At 54.0% G+C, this 15,206-nt stretch overlaps 2 protein-coding genes across 15 annotated transcripts in view; one reads left to right on the top strand and one right to left on the bottom strand.

Annotated features, from left to right (window-relative positions):
* The window catches only part of ATXN2 (ataxin 2), a 53,748-nt gene extending 51,438 nt beyond the window's left edge, over positions 1–2,310 (top strand). For 8 of the 11 annotated variants that reach the window (XM_017814189.1, XM_017814184.1, XM_017814185.1 and 5 more), the window contains exon 22: positions 667–2,308. In XM_017814189.1, coding sequence (XP_017669678.1) covers positions 667–870 — 204 coding nt within the window. In that variant the 3' untranslated portion in view covers positions 871–2,308. Of the gene's footprint in view, positions 1–666 lie in introns of all 11 variants that reach the window. The other 3 variants (XM_017814188.1, XM_017814183.1, XM_017814181.1) reach the window with 2 other exon arrangements.
* A 730-nt stretch (positions 2,311–3,040) lies between these two features.
* Positions 3,041–15,206, bottom strand: part of SH2B3 (SH2B adaptor protein 3) — a 27,562-nt gene continuing 15,396 nt past the window's right edge. For 2 of the 4 annotated variants that reach the window (XM_017814191.1, XM_017814192.1), the window contains exons 3-8: positions 9,172–9,273; positions 8,824–8,915; positions 8,622–8,713; positions 8,213–8,427; positions 7,719–7,890; positions 3,041–7,470 (exon numbers count right to left, since the gene is read on the bottom strand). In XM_017814191.1, the coding sequence (XP_017669680.1) occupies positions 7,172–7,470; positions 7,719–7,890; positions 8,213–8,427; positions 8,622–8,713; positions 8,824–8,915; positions 9,172–9,273 (972 nt within the window). In that variant the 3' untranslated portion in view covers positions 3,041–7,171. The remainder of the gene's footprint in view (positions 7,471–7,718; positions 7,891–8,212; positions 8,428–8,621; positions 8,714–8,823; positions 8,916–9,171; positions 9,274–15,206) is intronic. The other 2 variants (XM_017814193.1, XM_017814194.1) reach the window with 1 other exon arrangement.

Raw genomic sequence — 15,206 nt, 5'->3', positions numbered from 1 at the left:
TCTGAGCTAAAGAACCCACCAAGTTCCTGAACTTGCTTGCCAGAGGTGATCAGCCATTGGAAGAATTAATCTCCTTTTTCTGCTGAGACTTAGCCCTGGTTGCTCAGATCACACAAGAACTGTGATGAGCTGAACTGGAACCAGAACAAAGGGATGAAATCACTCCTCTCAGAAGGACTTTGCTGAACAATGTGTGAGCACAGGTCACTGGAGAGGAGAGGGAGGTGCCCAGGGCAGGGAGCCAGGAGGGAATGTGGGGTTGAGTAAAGAGAGCTGGGGAAGGGATGCCAGACTCCCAGTGCCTGTGCAGTTCCTGTCTGTACCCTCTAGGAAGTGCTTTGATGTAGGTGACTAACAGAAATGTTTGGAAGATTTGTTGCTGAATTGTTTTGTTTTTCTTTTTTTTAATATTCCCCGGTTAAACACTGGCAAAATGGCTAAAACTGAGACTGTGACTCCGAGCCAGCACTTAAGAATTCGAGCCCTTTTTTAATTATTATTTTTCCTTTTTGTTGTTATTCCTTTTTTTATGTTCAAACCTGCCTTAATCCCTAATGGAGTATAAACCTCTGGATTTTCTCAGCCGGAGAGAAAACTTTCGCCAGTCATGTGGCCAGGAGTTGCTGCCTCCTTGTGACCATGATACTAAAGAGCTCTTTGTTTCAGGCTCATGTACAGTCAGGAATGGTTCCTTCTCACCCAACTGCCCATGCTCCAATGATGCTAATGACGACACAGCCTCCCGGTGGTCCCCAAGCCGCCCTCGCTCAAAGTGCACTACAGCCCATTCCCGTCTCGACAACAACACATTTCCCCTATATGACGCACCCTTCAGGTGAGGAGTGTGTGCCCGGGACACCTGCACCCTAAACTGAGCCAGGGCGGAGGATCAGGACTGGGACAGACCAGATTTTGGGGGAAAAAAAAAAAAAAAGACAAAAAAACCAAACAAAAAAAACCCCGACCTTAAGATGTCCTTGTAGAGCGGTTCGTATTTGCCAGCCCGTTGCCAGCCTAGGTAGGTTTACCTGGTTTAGGGAGTTTTCCTCCAGCTGGAGTGGAGGAATGGGGAGCTGGGAGACGCTGTGGGACTGAGTTGTGCCAGGGTTTGCCGTGGTGTTGCCGTGTGTTTATGACAATGAGAGGCTTTATTAATTTAAAGCGCTCGGTGTCAAGGACGGGAGTGAAAATGGTTTTGGTTTAGGGCTGTTAGACTGCTGAGAAAGTGACTGCTAATAAAGTGACTGCTAATTTCAGTGACAGCTGAAAGCTAAACTTTAATACAGAGTAACATTCTGCAGCTTTATTTTTGGGGAAAGTAGGTGCTGTATGACTTCTTTCCACTTAAAATTTAACCTGACTTGGGTTTCTTTGATTATTCGTGTTCAAACAGCCTCGAAATTCCTGTAGTGATGTTGTTTCTTGGGGAATGTGTGAGCAGAAAAATGCTTTCTGAGGGCTTAGGCAGGGGAAAAATAAAACCATCCAAAGGACATCTTGATGTGCAGGGTTTTGGTTTGTTCTCTAAAAAAATAAAAGAAAAAAAAAAGAGAAAAAAAATAAAAGAAAGTTGAGCTCAGTAGTTGTCCTGTGACCACTTTACTAGCAAACTGTTGTGTGGCTTGCCAATTTATTATTTACATTTGAACTTTTTTTTTACAGTACAAGCCCACCACCAACAGCAGTTGTAAGGCTCATCTGGAATAACTGAAAGGCTGGATACCTTTTGTAGGCCAAATACCCTCCTTCTACTGCTTCTGCCAACTGGAAGCACAGAAAACTAGAATTTCATTTTATTTTGTTTAAAAAAAAAAAAATTTGATTTCTTGTAACATCCACTAGGAATGCTAACAGTTCATCTTGCAGTGGGAGAGATTCGGACTGAGTAGAGGCATTTAGGAACTTGTGGGCTATTCCATAATTCCATGCACTGTATCTGAGTCCTGCAAGTGCCCCAACTCTGCTTGCTGAAAACTGGAAGTTATTTATTTTTTAATGACCCTTCAAAGTTATGAACTCGTCAGCTAGCAAAAGAAGTAACAAGAGTGATTCTTGCTGCTATTATCACTAAAAATCAAGACTTGGAGATCCCTTTTACTTCTAACTAAACTTGAAACAGGTTCAGTAAAAGAAAAAAAAAATTCTAATCGTCAAACGGATGAGTTATTATTTATAAATCACGTTTGATGAGAGAATCACTATCGTGAGACAGTGATGTAACTTTTAAGTTAAGAAAACTTTTACTTTGTAGATAATATAAAATAAAAACTTAAAAAAAAATTAAAAAATAAAAAAAGTTTTAAAAACTGACCCTCCTCGGTGTTTGTGTCTTGATTTACCAGTCTCTGGCTGTACTGTGGTCTCCAGCTGAGCTTTGCCCGGGGTCTGTCATGTTCTGAATCCAGAGCCACTCATGGGGCATTGCAAAGACAAGTGAAAGGTTTGAAAGTCACAAGTTCAGCAGAGTTTTTTAACAAGGTTTTGTGTTCAAGTGGATTCCCTGGGGCCTCAGCTCTGGGTGGTGTCACCAAAGGTGTCCCAGCTGGGCCTTGAGGTGATAAAAACTACACAGTTTAAGGTGATAAAATCATACCAGTCGGTGGTGCTGCTGGAGAAGGAAAGGAAGGAATGAGGGTAAGAATTCCCTGGCAAAATGCCTGCTAAAAAGATGTGAGACAGACTCAAAGTGCTGTGTCCTCCTGACCCCTGTGTGGTGTCCTGTGCGGACGAACCAAAGTGGTGCTGCTTAAACTGGGTTGTAGAACAGCTGCACTTCATGGCAGAACAAATCAACCATACAAGCTCCTCTCTGAACCCTTCCAGGTCAACACAGCAGAAAAATGTACCAAATTCCTGATCAGGTGGGAATCAAAGCCACGGACCATCACTATTATTTGGGACGAGACTCCTTCAATCAGTCTGTTGGCACAGGCTCTTGGCTGCTTTTTCATGTCTAGGGGAGCATTTCTGCCTTTTAGCACCCAGTACCTACTAAAACAGCATCCAGGCACCTGGAGAGAATCAGACTAAAGACTAAAAGTGAGAAACGAGTTCTAAAAACAGTTTATTAAGAGCAGATTTTTTTTTTTATATTACGGTAAAATCGCATTATTCAAGAATAAGTTACTTGTACAGTACATACAGAAACAATATGTAGAAAAAATTACTATACAAGAAGAACTTTTCTGTGCCAGTGGAAAGTAGAACTTTCAAAGTAATAAAGTCCCAACAAAATGTTGGCTTTAATCGTCCTGCTGAAGGCTGAGTTTGGGAACACACAGTTGCCTCCCCGGGAGTTGCTGGTGAAGGTTGGGGCTGTTTGGATCAAACAAGCTAAAATTAAAATTTGGAATACTGGTAATGCCAGTGTTTGGTGGTCCAGATTAGAAAGGAGAAGTTTTGGCTTATCCCCGGATCTATTCCTATAAGCTTTGCCCCAAAATAGTTTCAGTGAGGTGAGGAGTGGAGGTGTCAGTGTTTGGTACCTGCTGGTGCTGGGATGTGGGAGGGAGGGAGACATCAAATAATGCTTTAGGTCATGGACTTCTGCAGAACCTAACACCTACAAGGACGTGAAGAAGCCACAGAGCAGGGAGTTCTGTCAGCAAACAGCAAGTGGTTTATGAAGATGAAGATGAGGGGGAGGAGTTGTGGCTGGACCCAAGGCTTGGGTTATGCCCTAAGCCAGGTCTCTGCTGTCCCACAGAGAGAAGGCACTGCCTGGTTTGCATCTTTATTGCCAAAACCTGCCCTGAGTAGCTGGATGAAATGGGGTTCCCACCCCAAACAGCCTCTCCTGGGAGAGGCCACCAGGAAGGGCCTCCAGAGCCGCTGCCGTGGGTCATGGCTTAGGTTGGATCCAAACTCGTGTTCCATCTCCAGGGCCAAGGCACAACTGGGGTCACACCTGACTTCTATTTCAGAGGTGGCTGTACCTGTGTGGAGCCACCCGAGGGCTCTTCCCTTGGCTTCCCCTCCTCCCAAAACTGAACATGAGACTTCATAAACGCCAATAAAAGCCCACATGGGCTGAGGAACTAAACCTGCTCAGCCTTATCTTCTCCCAAGTCCCAAGATTATAAAGATTCCTGCGAGTTGTTTACATTGCATAGGATGGAATGGTTAATGCTCTTTGCCCACTGCTCTAATCAAGGATTGGGTGCCCTGTGGGCTGGAGGAACGTGCTGGCAGGAGCAGAGGTGGGACTGCGTGTTGGGCTCTGACCCGTGTCACAAACCAGATGCTTTCTAGGAGAAATGGGATGTCAAACTCAGTCCCCAGGAGCTTGGGAAATAACCCAAAAATCGCTTGAGGTCCTGGTGCAGCTGGGTCAGGACCACAGTGAGTCTGAGATGGGGAGATGATGGAGCTGGGAGGGCTGGAAAACCCTTGGCTCCCTCGTTGGTGAGTTTTGGGGTGGATATAACTATGAAATAATCAGAGTGACTTTCCCACTGCTCACGGGTGGGAAGAACAGGAGTTTGTTTGCACAGGGGAAGCAGCTGCTGGGGTGACAATGAACCCAACATATATTTTGGTAATCAAGCACAGCAATTTCCATTTCAGCTGCAGAGAAACCCCTTGCAATTAAACTGCAGGTTAAAAATACCACATGCACACGCATGTTACGGTTTTGGCACTGGAACAATAAGCCCTGGAATGCCAAAACAACCCACCCCAGCAGCATCTGATTGCTCTGGCAGGGATCTATGTGGATTCATCTGGCAAGGGCTGCACCGGCTGTAAAGAGTGATCCCTTTTCCCAGCCCATCCTTTCTTTGCAGATGTAGGGAGATTCAGGCGAGACAACCTCATTTTTTTGGGGAAAAACCCCTTTGAACACAGTTCCCTGGTGCTCAGTGGGACTAAAATCAGGAATCTTAGCAAGATTTAGCATGTGTATGTGTTTTCCAAGGCTTTGGGAACCAGGGACTTAGCAAGGAAAGGAGATAACTTGTGTGTGCTTCCTCCCCTTCCCTTCCCCATCCCTGCAGACCACGGGGAGTTATTTATTAGTGATGGAGGGAGCTGACTTGCCTGGCACAAACCAGCTCAGAGATGTGCTCCTGCCACTGGATGCAGCCTTTGTGCTGCTCCAGGCAGGAAAATGGGATGCGGATACAGCTGAGGAGCTCCAGGAGGACAAGGCTGCCTTTGTTTCCCCATCAGCCTCTGGCAGTGCTGGAGGAGCTGGACTAGTGCAATTCTCTCTTAGTGCTCTGGTTTCAGGAGTGAGTGTGTGACAGCATGTGCTGAGTGCTGGGAATGCTGATCCCCATGGAAAAGTAGGATTCCTCCCTGTGCACCTGTTTTCAAGAGAAAGGAGGAAAAAAAGCCTCTCTGCCTGCTCTAAATGCACAAAACCCAGGAGAGAGCTGGAGCAAGTGATGGGGAGGCATAAAATGCAAATCCTAAATGGTTTCTCGAGTTGATGGTTCCTGTTTCTCCCAGTGTCATCCTTTGAGTGTGACTTGTAAACCCAGATTTGCTCTCACAGCCATTCCCTGAGCTGTTTTTGACCCTGGATATTTTGGCCTTGCCCCACAGCACTGGGATTTGCCCTTCAGCTCCTGACCTTGGCTCCTCAGGCTTTGGCTACCAACTGGGCTCACCAAGCACTGGCTTCACGGCAAAGCCCGGCCTAGAGGCTGGATTTTTGTGAAATTCCCTAACTCAGCCCAACAAGGCTTTGTGTTCGCTTGTTTTCAAATTAATTCCTAAATGTTAATGCTCCTGAGGGCTCCCACCTGTACTGCAATTTCAAGGAAAATAGAAATCAAAAGCTTTCTGGAAGGCAATCTCAAGGCAAGTTCTGCAGCCGAAATCCCGGGGGCTACGCTGGGAAATCTGGAAGTTGAATGCTGTGAACATCCCCCCCGGGTGTTGCAACAGCTCCAGCCCTTCCTCATTCTTAAAATAACGGCAGCTTCTAAGAAGTGGTTCCTCTCCTATGGCTGCCCCAGGCCCCGGCAGGTGAAGCAGCACCAGAGCTTGGAAACAGCAGCGGAGATTGGGGATCAGGGGATCTTGACACCCAGGGATTTGCTGGGACAGGTTTTTCCTCTAGGTGAGGAGGTGTCCAAGGAACCCCCTGTTGCCTGTGTAGCTTTAAATACCACCAAATTCTTGGTGACACAGTGTTTTGGGGGGGAAAAGGCAAGTGACAGCAGGGTGTGCTGAGCTGGTGAGGTGAGAAAACATTTGGGGGAAAAACTGACTTCAAATTTGTGCCTAAAATGCTTCCAATCACTGGGATAGAACGGTTCCATCACCGGGGTAGAACAGTTTCATCACTGGGATAAAACAGTTCCATCGCCAGGATAAAACAGTTCCAACACCGGGATAAAACGATTCCACCACCAGGATAGAATGTGCCCATCACTGGGATAAAATGTCTCAGTGACTGGGATAAAATGTCTCCATCACCGGGATAAAGCCCCTCCATCACCAGCAGGAATGGTTTGCTGTCAGTCTCTGTGTTAGTTCTCAGCTGGTGACACAATTAAGAATGGAGCAATTAGTGTTCACATCTCAATTAGCTGGGCAAGCGAGGTGAGCATTCCCCTGGCTGGTGCAGGGAGTGACTGTGGCTCTGCTGGGTTAAAAAACAAGTGCAAGAAAAGCCAGTTTTTGTCTTATCTAAAAATAAAGCCCAAACCCTGCTCACGCCCGTCGCAGGAGCTCAGCTCAGGTCGGGCTTTGCTGGTGGGTTTGGCAGCGGCAGCAAGTGTTGGGGCGGGAGGACAGGGCCCGGAGCAGCAACTTGTCAATGAATTTATAATCCTTTTTTTCTTGGTTTCCTGGGGTTTTTTTACCTTTCTCCAATTCTGTGGGTGTAACACAGACCCTGGTTCCTTCGCTGGGACAGGCGGGAGGCCGAGCCCGGCGTCGCGGCGCTTGGCACACGGGGCACAGGCACGAGCGGTGTGTAAACAGTAATGAGAAAGCTTTGAGAATAACAACAAAAATAACAATAAAAGGCCCTTTAACAGGCCAACGAGAGGGAGCACACCCGTACAGGAGTGAAAAATTACCCCCTTCCTTGCGAAAATAAAATAATCATCCCTAACCAGAAGGAAGAAACAGGTACATTCTTTCTCTGGATGGATCCCCAGAAGGTCTCTAGGATTTCTCCACCCAAAAGTGCATCCCAGTGCTGGCGTGGTGCCAGTCAGAGCGGAGTGTACTGGTTGTCGATGGCACGGACGTGGCCCCGGCCCGGTGCCTCCACCTCGTAGTCCGACTCGCGGGGCCGGGGCCTGGGGGCCGGGGGGATCCTGCTGGGGCGCAGGCTCTGCGCCAGCTCGGCCGGCGGCGGCACCAGGTGGAAGATCTGCTCTGAAGGGGGGCCTGGGGGGGCCTCGTCGGCACCGTGGGGGCAGGAGGAGCCGGCAGGGGCGAGGCTGAACTCGGGGCTCCAGCCGGGGACAGGCAGCGGGAGAGGGACCGTGGTGCTGGAGCCGGGAGCTGCTGGCGGAGGCAGGAGATGGGTGGTCAGGGTGCTGTGGGGGTGGGGGTGTAGGGTGCATCCCATGACCCCCCCCGCTGACGTGGGGAGCAGCTTCTCCTTTCTCAAAAGAGGAAGCCGGGAGCTCGGGAGTCACCTTTTGTGCCACTGCCCGGATGCTTCCACTTCCCCCCTCCGTGTGCAAACAAAGGGCCCAGCTCTGGGCACCCTCCATCCCTGCACCCCAGGGAACCTCCCCATCCATGCACACCTTGTGAGTGGGGCAGGACCACAACGTAGCTGGAGAGCCGGACGTCGCAGGCCGTGCCGCACTCCAGCGGGATGGGGTAGCGGTGGAAGTGGTGCAGCATCTCCACGATGGAGGAGAAGCGGAGGTGCTGGACCCGGCACTGGCCCCGCTCCGTCAGCGCCAGCCGCAGGTGCTGCAGGGAGGAGACAGACCTGTTACCCTCCCACCCACTCCCTCCTGGAGCAGATGGCGGGGACAAAGGGGTATTTGAGGTGGGGGGACACAAATGGCTGTAGCACGATGTGCTGCATCCCCAGCCTGCAATTCCCCGGAGATTTTTGCCCCCCAGGAGCAGGGATGGGGCCACCAACCCACTACAAGCATCAAGACAGGGAGCAGGAGAGCACCTCCTTGGGGTGGGATGTGGTGGGACAGGGACTGTGCTGCAGCAGGGGGGCTGCCCGAGGGGCTCCTGCGAGACTCCCCTCCCCATCCCAGCCCTCTCTCGCCCGTACCTTGGCTCTGCCCTGGAAGTTGAAGGTGAGCACGTACTCCCCGCGGCGTGTCTCGCTCTGCCGCACCAGGAACACGCCGTGGCCCTCCAGCCCCCCCAGCTGCACCAGCTGAGCCGCCTTCACGCGGGAGATGGGCCCGTGGAACCAGGGGCAGGAGGAGAGAAACTGCTCCATCTTCGGCCCTGCCGCCTCCCCCGGGCCCCCTGGCGTCGCCACTGCTGGGGCACAGGGATGAGTGTCCCTGGGAAGTGGGGACCCCTGCCCACAGCCCCCGTCCCCCTGCCCTCTGGCTCTGCCCCCCTGTCATGCCAAAGGGGAAGCTAAATCAGCCCAGCCATGGCTGGACATGGTGACCCCCTGGCAAGGGATATTCTGTCCCCAGGGTGCCCTGGGTGTCCCTGCTTCTCACCTTGGCCGAGGGGGTCGGTGCTGGTGGTGGGGCTGGTGGCCGCGGGGTCGGGGTGCCGGCACACCAGGAGCTCAGGGTCACCTGTATCGGACCTGCCAGAGACAGGAGAAGCTGAGTGCTGGTGGTGGGGGCCAGCCTGTGTTGGAGGACATGGAGCCACTGTCCCCATGCCCAGGCTCAGGGACACCCAGCGGGTGCTTACCCCCGGCGCACACACTCCCGGATCTCGGCTGTCCAGGAGTTGAGCTGCTGCTCATCCCCGGCCTCAAACAGGATGTCGGTGGCATTGGTGACCTGGGGGATATTGGAGAGGGATAGGGGGGCTTCAGAGAGAGACAGATGTGCATCCCCCCTCCCACCCACCCACCCACGCTCATGACCCTGGCAGGGACAGACATCCCCCGCCCTGCACACCACATCCCCCTGTGCATCCCCTCCCAGGATGGGAAGAGGAACTGAAATTTGGCACGGGAGCTTTTGGGAGCCACGTGCGCCCCAGAGGGTGGGAAAGTCCTCAGGGGTGGCTGTGGACCCCTCCAGCAGGTCCTACCTTGAGGACGAAGGTGTGGAGGTTATCGGGCATCTCGAGGCGGGTGCACCTCCGCACCTCCTGCACGGCAGAGCAGGCGACATGGAGCTTCGGCTTGGAACCCTGTGGAGGGAACACGGAGACTGAGCTGAGCCCCAACACCCCCTGCATCTCAAAACACTGCCCCCACCTCACTGCTCTGTCAGGACCGGGAGCCACCTGAGGCACAGCAGCCAGCAAGGAAATACCCAGCTCTCCAGGGAAATACCACATCAGCATGGAAATACCCTGTGGAGCAAGGAAATACCCCATGGAGCAAGGAAATACCCTGCAGGGCACTGCCCGGCTGCTGTCAGGGCACCCCAGCAGGGCCAAGTGACACCCAAACCCATCTCGGCAGCCCCAAGGACCCTGCAGTGGAGGGATGAGTGAAGGAAAGGAGGAAGAAGTGGATTCCCAGCACGGCAGTGCATTCCAGGGAGGATGGGGAACGTGGGGTGCAGGCAGGGAACACCCTGCTCACGGGTGCAAGGGTCAGCGGTGGCGTGCCAAGAGCGCTCCGGCAGGTTTGGCACTGACACAGGCACGTGACAGAATGCTGAGCAAACACTTCCAGAGAGGTTAATAATACCCCTCGGGCAGCTTTCGGTTCCTCTGCCGCCCAGTGTGCCGGCGAGTGAGAGCCGCTGACCACCGGGAGGCTGCAGCACGTGGCACCCAGCCCGCCACTAGGACTGGGCTGACTCGGGGTGCCGGGGGGTGGAAAGCTGCTGGGGGACCCCTGCACTGGTGCTGGGGAATGGAGCCAACCCGTGGTGCTCATCCCTGTGGCCAGAGCCACCCCATGCATCCCAGGAAAGCCCAGGCAGTGCCACCATGTGCCGAGCACACTCATCCTCCTGCACTAGGCTTGCTGCACGACAGAATTTTGGCTGGCTGTGATTCACGCAGTGGCTTTAGCATCCCCTGGGCTGCTGGCTCCAGTGGTCCTCTCTAATCCACAGCCACTGTCCCTACACAGATGCCATGCTGTGGTACTTCACCCCACCACAGCATTTGCCAACCAAACTGCCCAAATTCTGCTCCAATCTTGTGATACTCGTGGCAAACTCGCACCCACTATGTCCCCAAACAACCTGTATGACCCCAAGAATGTCCGCACTGGACACTCTCCATGGTCACCCAACCAAACCGTGTCTAGCTGTGCTTTTTTTTCTTCCATCCCCCCTCCTCCCTCCCTCTCTCCCCTGAGGACTTGGTGTACTTTGGGGCCGGAAATGCAGCGTGAGAGGGATCAGCCCTTATCAGCACCGAGCTGCACTGAAAAGAAAGTTCTTAGAAGTCGCCCGTGTACGGCGTCATTGCAACGGGGTTGGTGACACCACGGTGGCTCTGGCACCTCCAGGCCCGCTGGTGACAGTGATTGCAGCTGTGCTGTGCTGTGCTGCAATCACTGTCACCAGCGGGGCCAGGGGTGCCGTGAGCCGCCGCGCTGGCGCCGGAGCTTTATCCCCAAGGAATTTGATTTTTCTGCCGTCCTTGGAACACAACCGTGCCCCGTGCAAAGTCCTGCACGGAGAAAAGTGAAAGGATCGCTCATCCTGGCTGCTTTCCCACACACGGGTAGTGACGTCCAGCATGTCCCCGAGCGGGTTTTATCGCCATCCCAACCACGGTGTTGGGGTTGGCTTCTTAGGAAAGTGTGAAATTCCAGGAAAAGGGAGTTCTGTGAAGCCCCCTGCGTCTCTCGGCATGGGGAGCGCAGACGGGGAGCGTGAGGGGAGAAGGAAATGATGCAGCAGAGAGATACGGTGCCCGAAAAGCCAGTCTGGCTTCGGAGAAGTGCCAACCACAGGCACAGTACCCGCGCTCCCCGAACCGCCGCGCTCGCCGCAAGATGCCCCGTTCGATGGGGCCGGTACCAGGAAAGGGATTTCTCAGTAACCAAAACTGCACACTCAACACACCATGTGTTCACCCAGCACCCACGGGCTCCTTCTCGGCAGGAGAGGTGCCCCAGCAGCACTGTGGGGCTGGGGAACCCCCAGCGCCGCCTGGCTTGGGGCACTCAGGATGCTCAGCATGCTCAAGATGTTGCCCCAGCTCAGCCTCCAACCCCACCAGCATCAGGTCCCACGTGGAGACTTCACCCCACTGCTCCCTAAAGGATCCTGTGCACACGAGGGAAAGCCCAGCACCAGGTTCAGAATTCCCAGAATCACCTGGGGACATGACACCCCATGAAGCTGCACTCCCAAAGCCCCCAGAACTGAGCTGCCACCATGCCATCGCTGTGGCATTCCCAGTCCTGACACCTGGCATGCAAACTGGGCATGACACACCCTGGGGTGCGTCACAGGTAATCTCCAGCTCACAAAGGTGAAGGCAACAGGATCCAGCCTGAACCCCCCAAATTTCCTCTCCCTGTGGGAGCTGACAGTGGCTGAGCACTACTGGGGACATCTGGCCACTGATGGACATGACAGTTCCACAGGATAGGGACAGAGGAACCACACCAGCTCTCAGTACCTACTGGAATACACCAGAATTTGCATTTTTGTTCTTTGCAGGGAATTTTTCTACAGATTAAAAATACAAAGCTTCAGCCAGGCCAGAGCTGTTCCCAGCACCAGGTGACATGGGACAGATTGGTAGGTGGAGGAAAATGCCCCTAAGACAGAATTCCCTCCTGAGCCTCCCATTGGAGCCAAACCCAGGGATGACACCTCACCTCACCCCCACTCCATCTCCCAACATCTCTGACCCCTGTCATCCCCGTGGGATGCCATGGGCAGCACCAGCACAGCAGGGGAATAACCAGCAGGGCACAGGCAGTGCCACCACAGCACCCACGGCCACCACACACCTGAGGAGGGCAGGGCAGCCGGGAGAAAGTGGGGTTTTCCAGCTCCTGCCAAAGCTAGGAAGGAGCCCGACGCCAGCCCGGCGCCGTGGCCGTGCCAGGAGCACGGATGGAGGTCAGGCCAAGGTCACAGCTGCGCGCGGGCGGTGCCAGCGTGGAGCTGCTGCGTTTCCTCCTGGCAAACCCTGGTCCCAGCCCTCGCCACAGCACCGGCACCGGCAGCTTTCTGCATTCCCTGTGTCTAAGTGGTGCCAGTGGCCACAGTGCCAGTGAGCTGCCTGTGCCACCAGCTCCTTTCCTGGTGATGTCCCCCCAGAAGCCCCCACAGCACCTTCTGGATGCCTTTGGTGGGGAACCACTGCCCGGAGGGTGGCTCGGCACGGCGGGTCACTCCACACCTCTCCAACAAGGATATTTGGATTTATGGGGCTTTTTGGCAGCAAAGCTCCTCCCAGCTCGACCACACATGCCAGGAAAAATCTCACCATGACACCATGAGAAGAACAACCTGTCTGAATGCTCAGGGTACACTGTCGGTGCTGGGGGAGCTTTTTCTGCTCAGATGAGGAGGGAGGCAGTCAGTTTTCCAAGAATGAGACCAAAATCCTACTGCCATGCTGGCCACACCCAGAGAGCCACTGGTACCTCTCTGTGTGACCAGCACCAGCACTGTCCAGGCACCACCAGAGTGCTGCACCCACCGCCCCCACAGGCACCCCTCAGGCTCTGCCAATTCTTGCCACGTCCCCAAAATGCTGCCACTGCCCACAGTGCTGGTTTGCATGGGAGGGAGCTGGAGCCATTCACCCTTCCCAGTGGATTTGGCCAGTGCCCAGTCCCCTGCTGGCCAAGGTAGTGGTGGCACAGGGATGACAGTGGTGGCGCAGCAATGACAGCAATGGCACCGTGATGAGGGTGGCAGCACAGTGATGATGGCAGTGGCATGACAATGACAGTGGTGCTTTGGTGACAACAGCAGTGGCACAGTGATGCAGGTGGTGGCACGATGATGATGGCAGTGACACAGCCATGATGGCAATGGTGTGGTGACGACAGCAGCATCACGATGATGATGTCAGTGGAATGGTGATGATGGTAGTGCCACAGTGAAGATGGCAGTGTCATGGGGATGATGACAGTGGCATGGTGACAAGGGCAGTGGCACAGTGATGACAGCAGTGGCACAGTGACGATGGCAGTCTCACGATGATGATGATGGTGGCTGGGCCATCAGGCCGCGTTTGTACAGAGCAAATCCTTGGAATGCAGCAGCCACTGCAGCGCCTCCACACTCTGGGATTTCCCCAGGCTGGTTCTCTTGCTTCCACTCTGAGTCATGTGCGGGAGGTGGGGAAGTGCCCGAGCCCTTGTGCAAGGTCCCCGACGGATACGGGTGAGATTTGTCACTTGTAAATCTCGGAGCCCACCGTGTCCCCCTTACGCAAGGGACAAACCTCAGCCGGAGCCGCAGCGCCCGGGCCCGGCTCAGTCCGGCTGTGGGGGACAGACAGATGGACAGACACCAAGATCCACAGCAGCCAGGTTGTGCTGGCACAAAACCACATCCTGTGCCTACAGCCCTGGGGAGTTTTGTGAAGTTTCCCAGGAGCTCAGAGGGACACAGCCCTGTTCCAGGGAATGCCAGGTGAGCAGGAAGGGAAACAAATCCCATTGTGCCAGCAGGGAGAGCCAGCAGGGTCCTGTGGGGCTGCGAGGGCTCCAAGGGTCACGCTGGAGGGTGCAGGGTGTCTGCTGCAGCAGCCATTGTCCTCAAGGGTTTGCAACACAGGTAATCCCAGCGTTCATCCTTGGGGATTTTGTGTGGCAGATAATCCCAGTGTTTGCTCTTGGGAGTTTCACCATAGTTAAACCCAACACATCCTTGAGGACTTTGCACCATAGATAATCCCAGCACATATCCTTGGGTGTTTGCACCACAGCTAATCCCAGCGTGCATCCTCAGGGATCTGCACCATGGCTAATCCTGGTGTTCCTCCTCAGGGATCTGCACCACAACTAATCCTGTTATTCATCCTCAGGAATCTGCACCACAGCTAATCCCAGCATCCATCCTCAGGGATCCGCAGCATGGCTAATTCTAGTATTCATCCTCAGGGATCTGCAGCATGACTAATCCCTCTGTCCTCCAGTGGATAATCGCAGTGCTCGAGGGGGTTGATAGCACATAATCCCAATGCTTCTCATCAGGCATTTGCACCATGGGAGATCCCAAGGGGACTGGCCCTGTGCCAATGCAGGGATCCCACTGATTCAGTCCTCCTGTGTGCCTCCAGCACCTACTGCAGGGACCCCCAGCTCAGCTCCCCATGACCCCAGGATGACACTCTCCTGCCTCTGCAGGTGGAGGGTGTTCACTCTGAAACCTCCTGCCCGCAGTGGCACCATCATGTGCCCTCTGTTCTGGGCTTGGGGAACCAGAGGTAGGAGTTTTCTTGCCTCTGTTAAACAGGAACACAAGAGGTGTTCCCTGCTGGTCAGGTGATCCTGCTCTATGAGCTCAAGCCCCCCAGGCCCCATCCACTACCTCCCCACAACACCCCTCTGCCCACCCCAAGCCCCCATCAGCATCTTCAAGGGAACAGCAGAGGCACAAAGGAGTTGCCAAGACACCCTGTCTCCAAGCATCCCCGAAGGCCGTGGCAGGGGACAGAGCCATCCCCGAGGGGACAGTGCTCCTGGTGACAAGGGGCCCCGTTGTGCCGCCTGCAGCTCTGGCTCAGGGGTGGCTGGGACACAAAGCTCCTTCTGTTCCATCCCGGGCGGCTGCCGAGCGCCAGCGAACGGCCACGGGAGAAAACACAGCCCGGACCCCCAGCACCACACTGAGCCCCTGTTTCTTATCAAATTAACCCCAGGGAGCTGAAAAACAACCCCTGAAGAGCTGCCGGGTGAATCCTGTGGGGATGGATTTGGGGTTCCAGGCAGAACCCCTGCCCTTCCCCAGGGCTGACTGCTCCTCTTTGTGCACTGACAAACCTCCACGCTCTGCACCAATGAGCCAACATTCCCAAACTCCCCAAATCACTGCAAAGCCCCCCAAAACCCTGCAAAGCCCCTCCAAACCAGCGAGTCTGGCAGCTCATGTCACAGCAGGGCTGAGGAAGATGGGGGCTATAAACAGGATCTGTAAACAGGCGGTGGTGTTTGCCAGCCCTTTGGTGTTTTTTTTTTT

The sequence above is a fragment of the Lepidothrix coronata genome, unplaced genomic scaffold (genome assembly GCF_001604755.1).
Source record: "Lepidothrix coronata isolate B3197 unplaced genomic scaffold, Lepidothrix_coronata-1.0 Scaffold44, whole genome shotgun sequence".
Taxonomy (NCBI): domain Eukaryota; kingdom Metazoa; phylum Chordata; class Aves; order Passeriformes; family Pipridae; genus Lepidothrix; species Lepidothrix coronata.
Note: the sequence above shows the minus strand (reverse complement) of the source record. Positions and strands in the feature narration are given on the sequence as shown.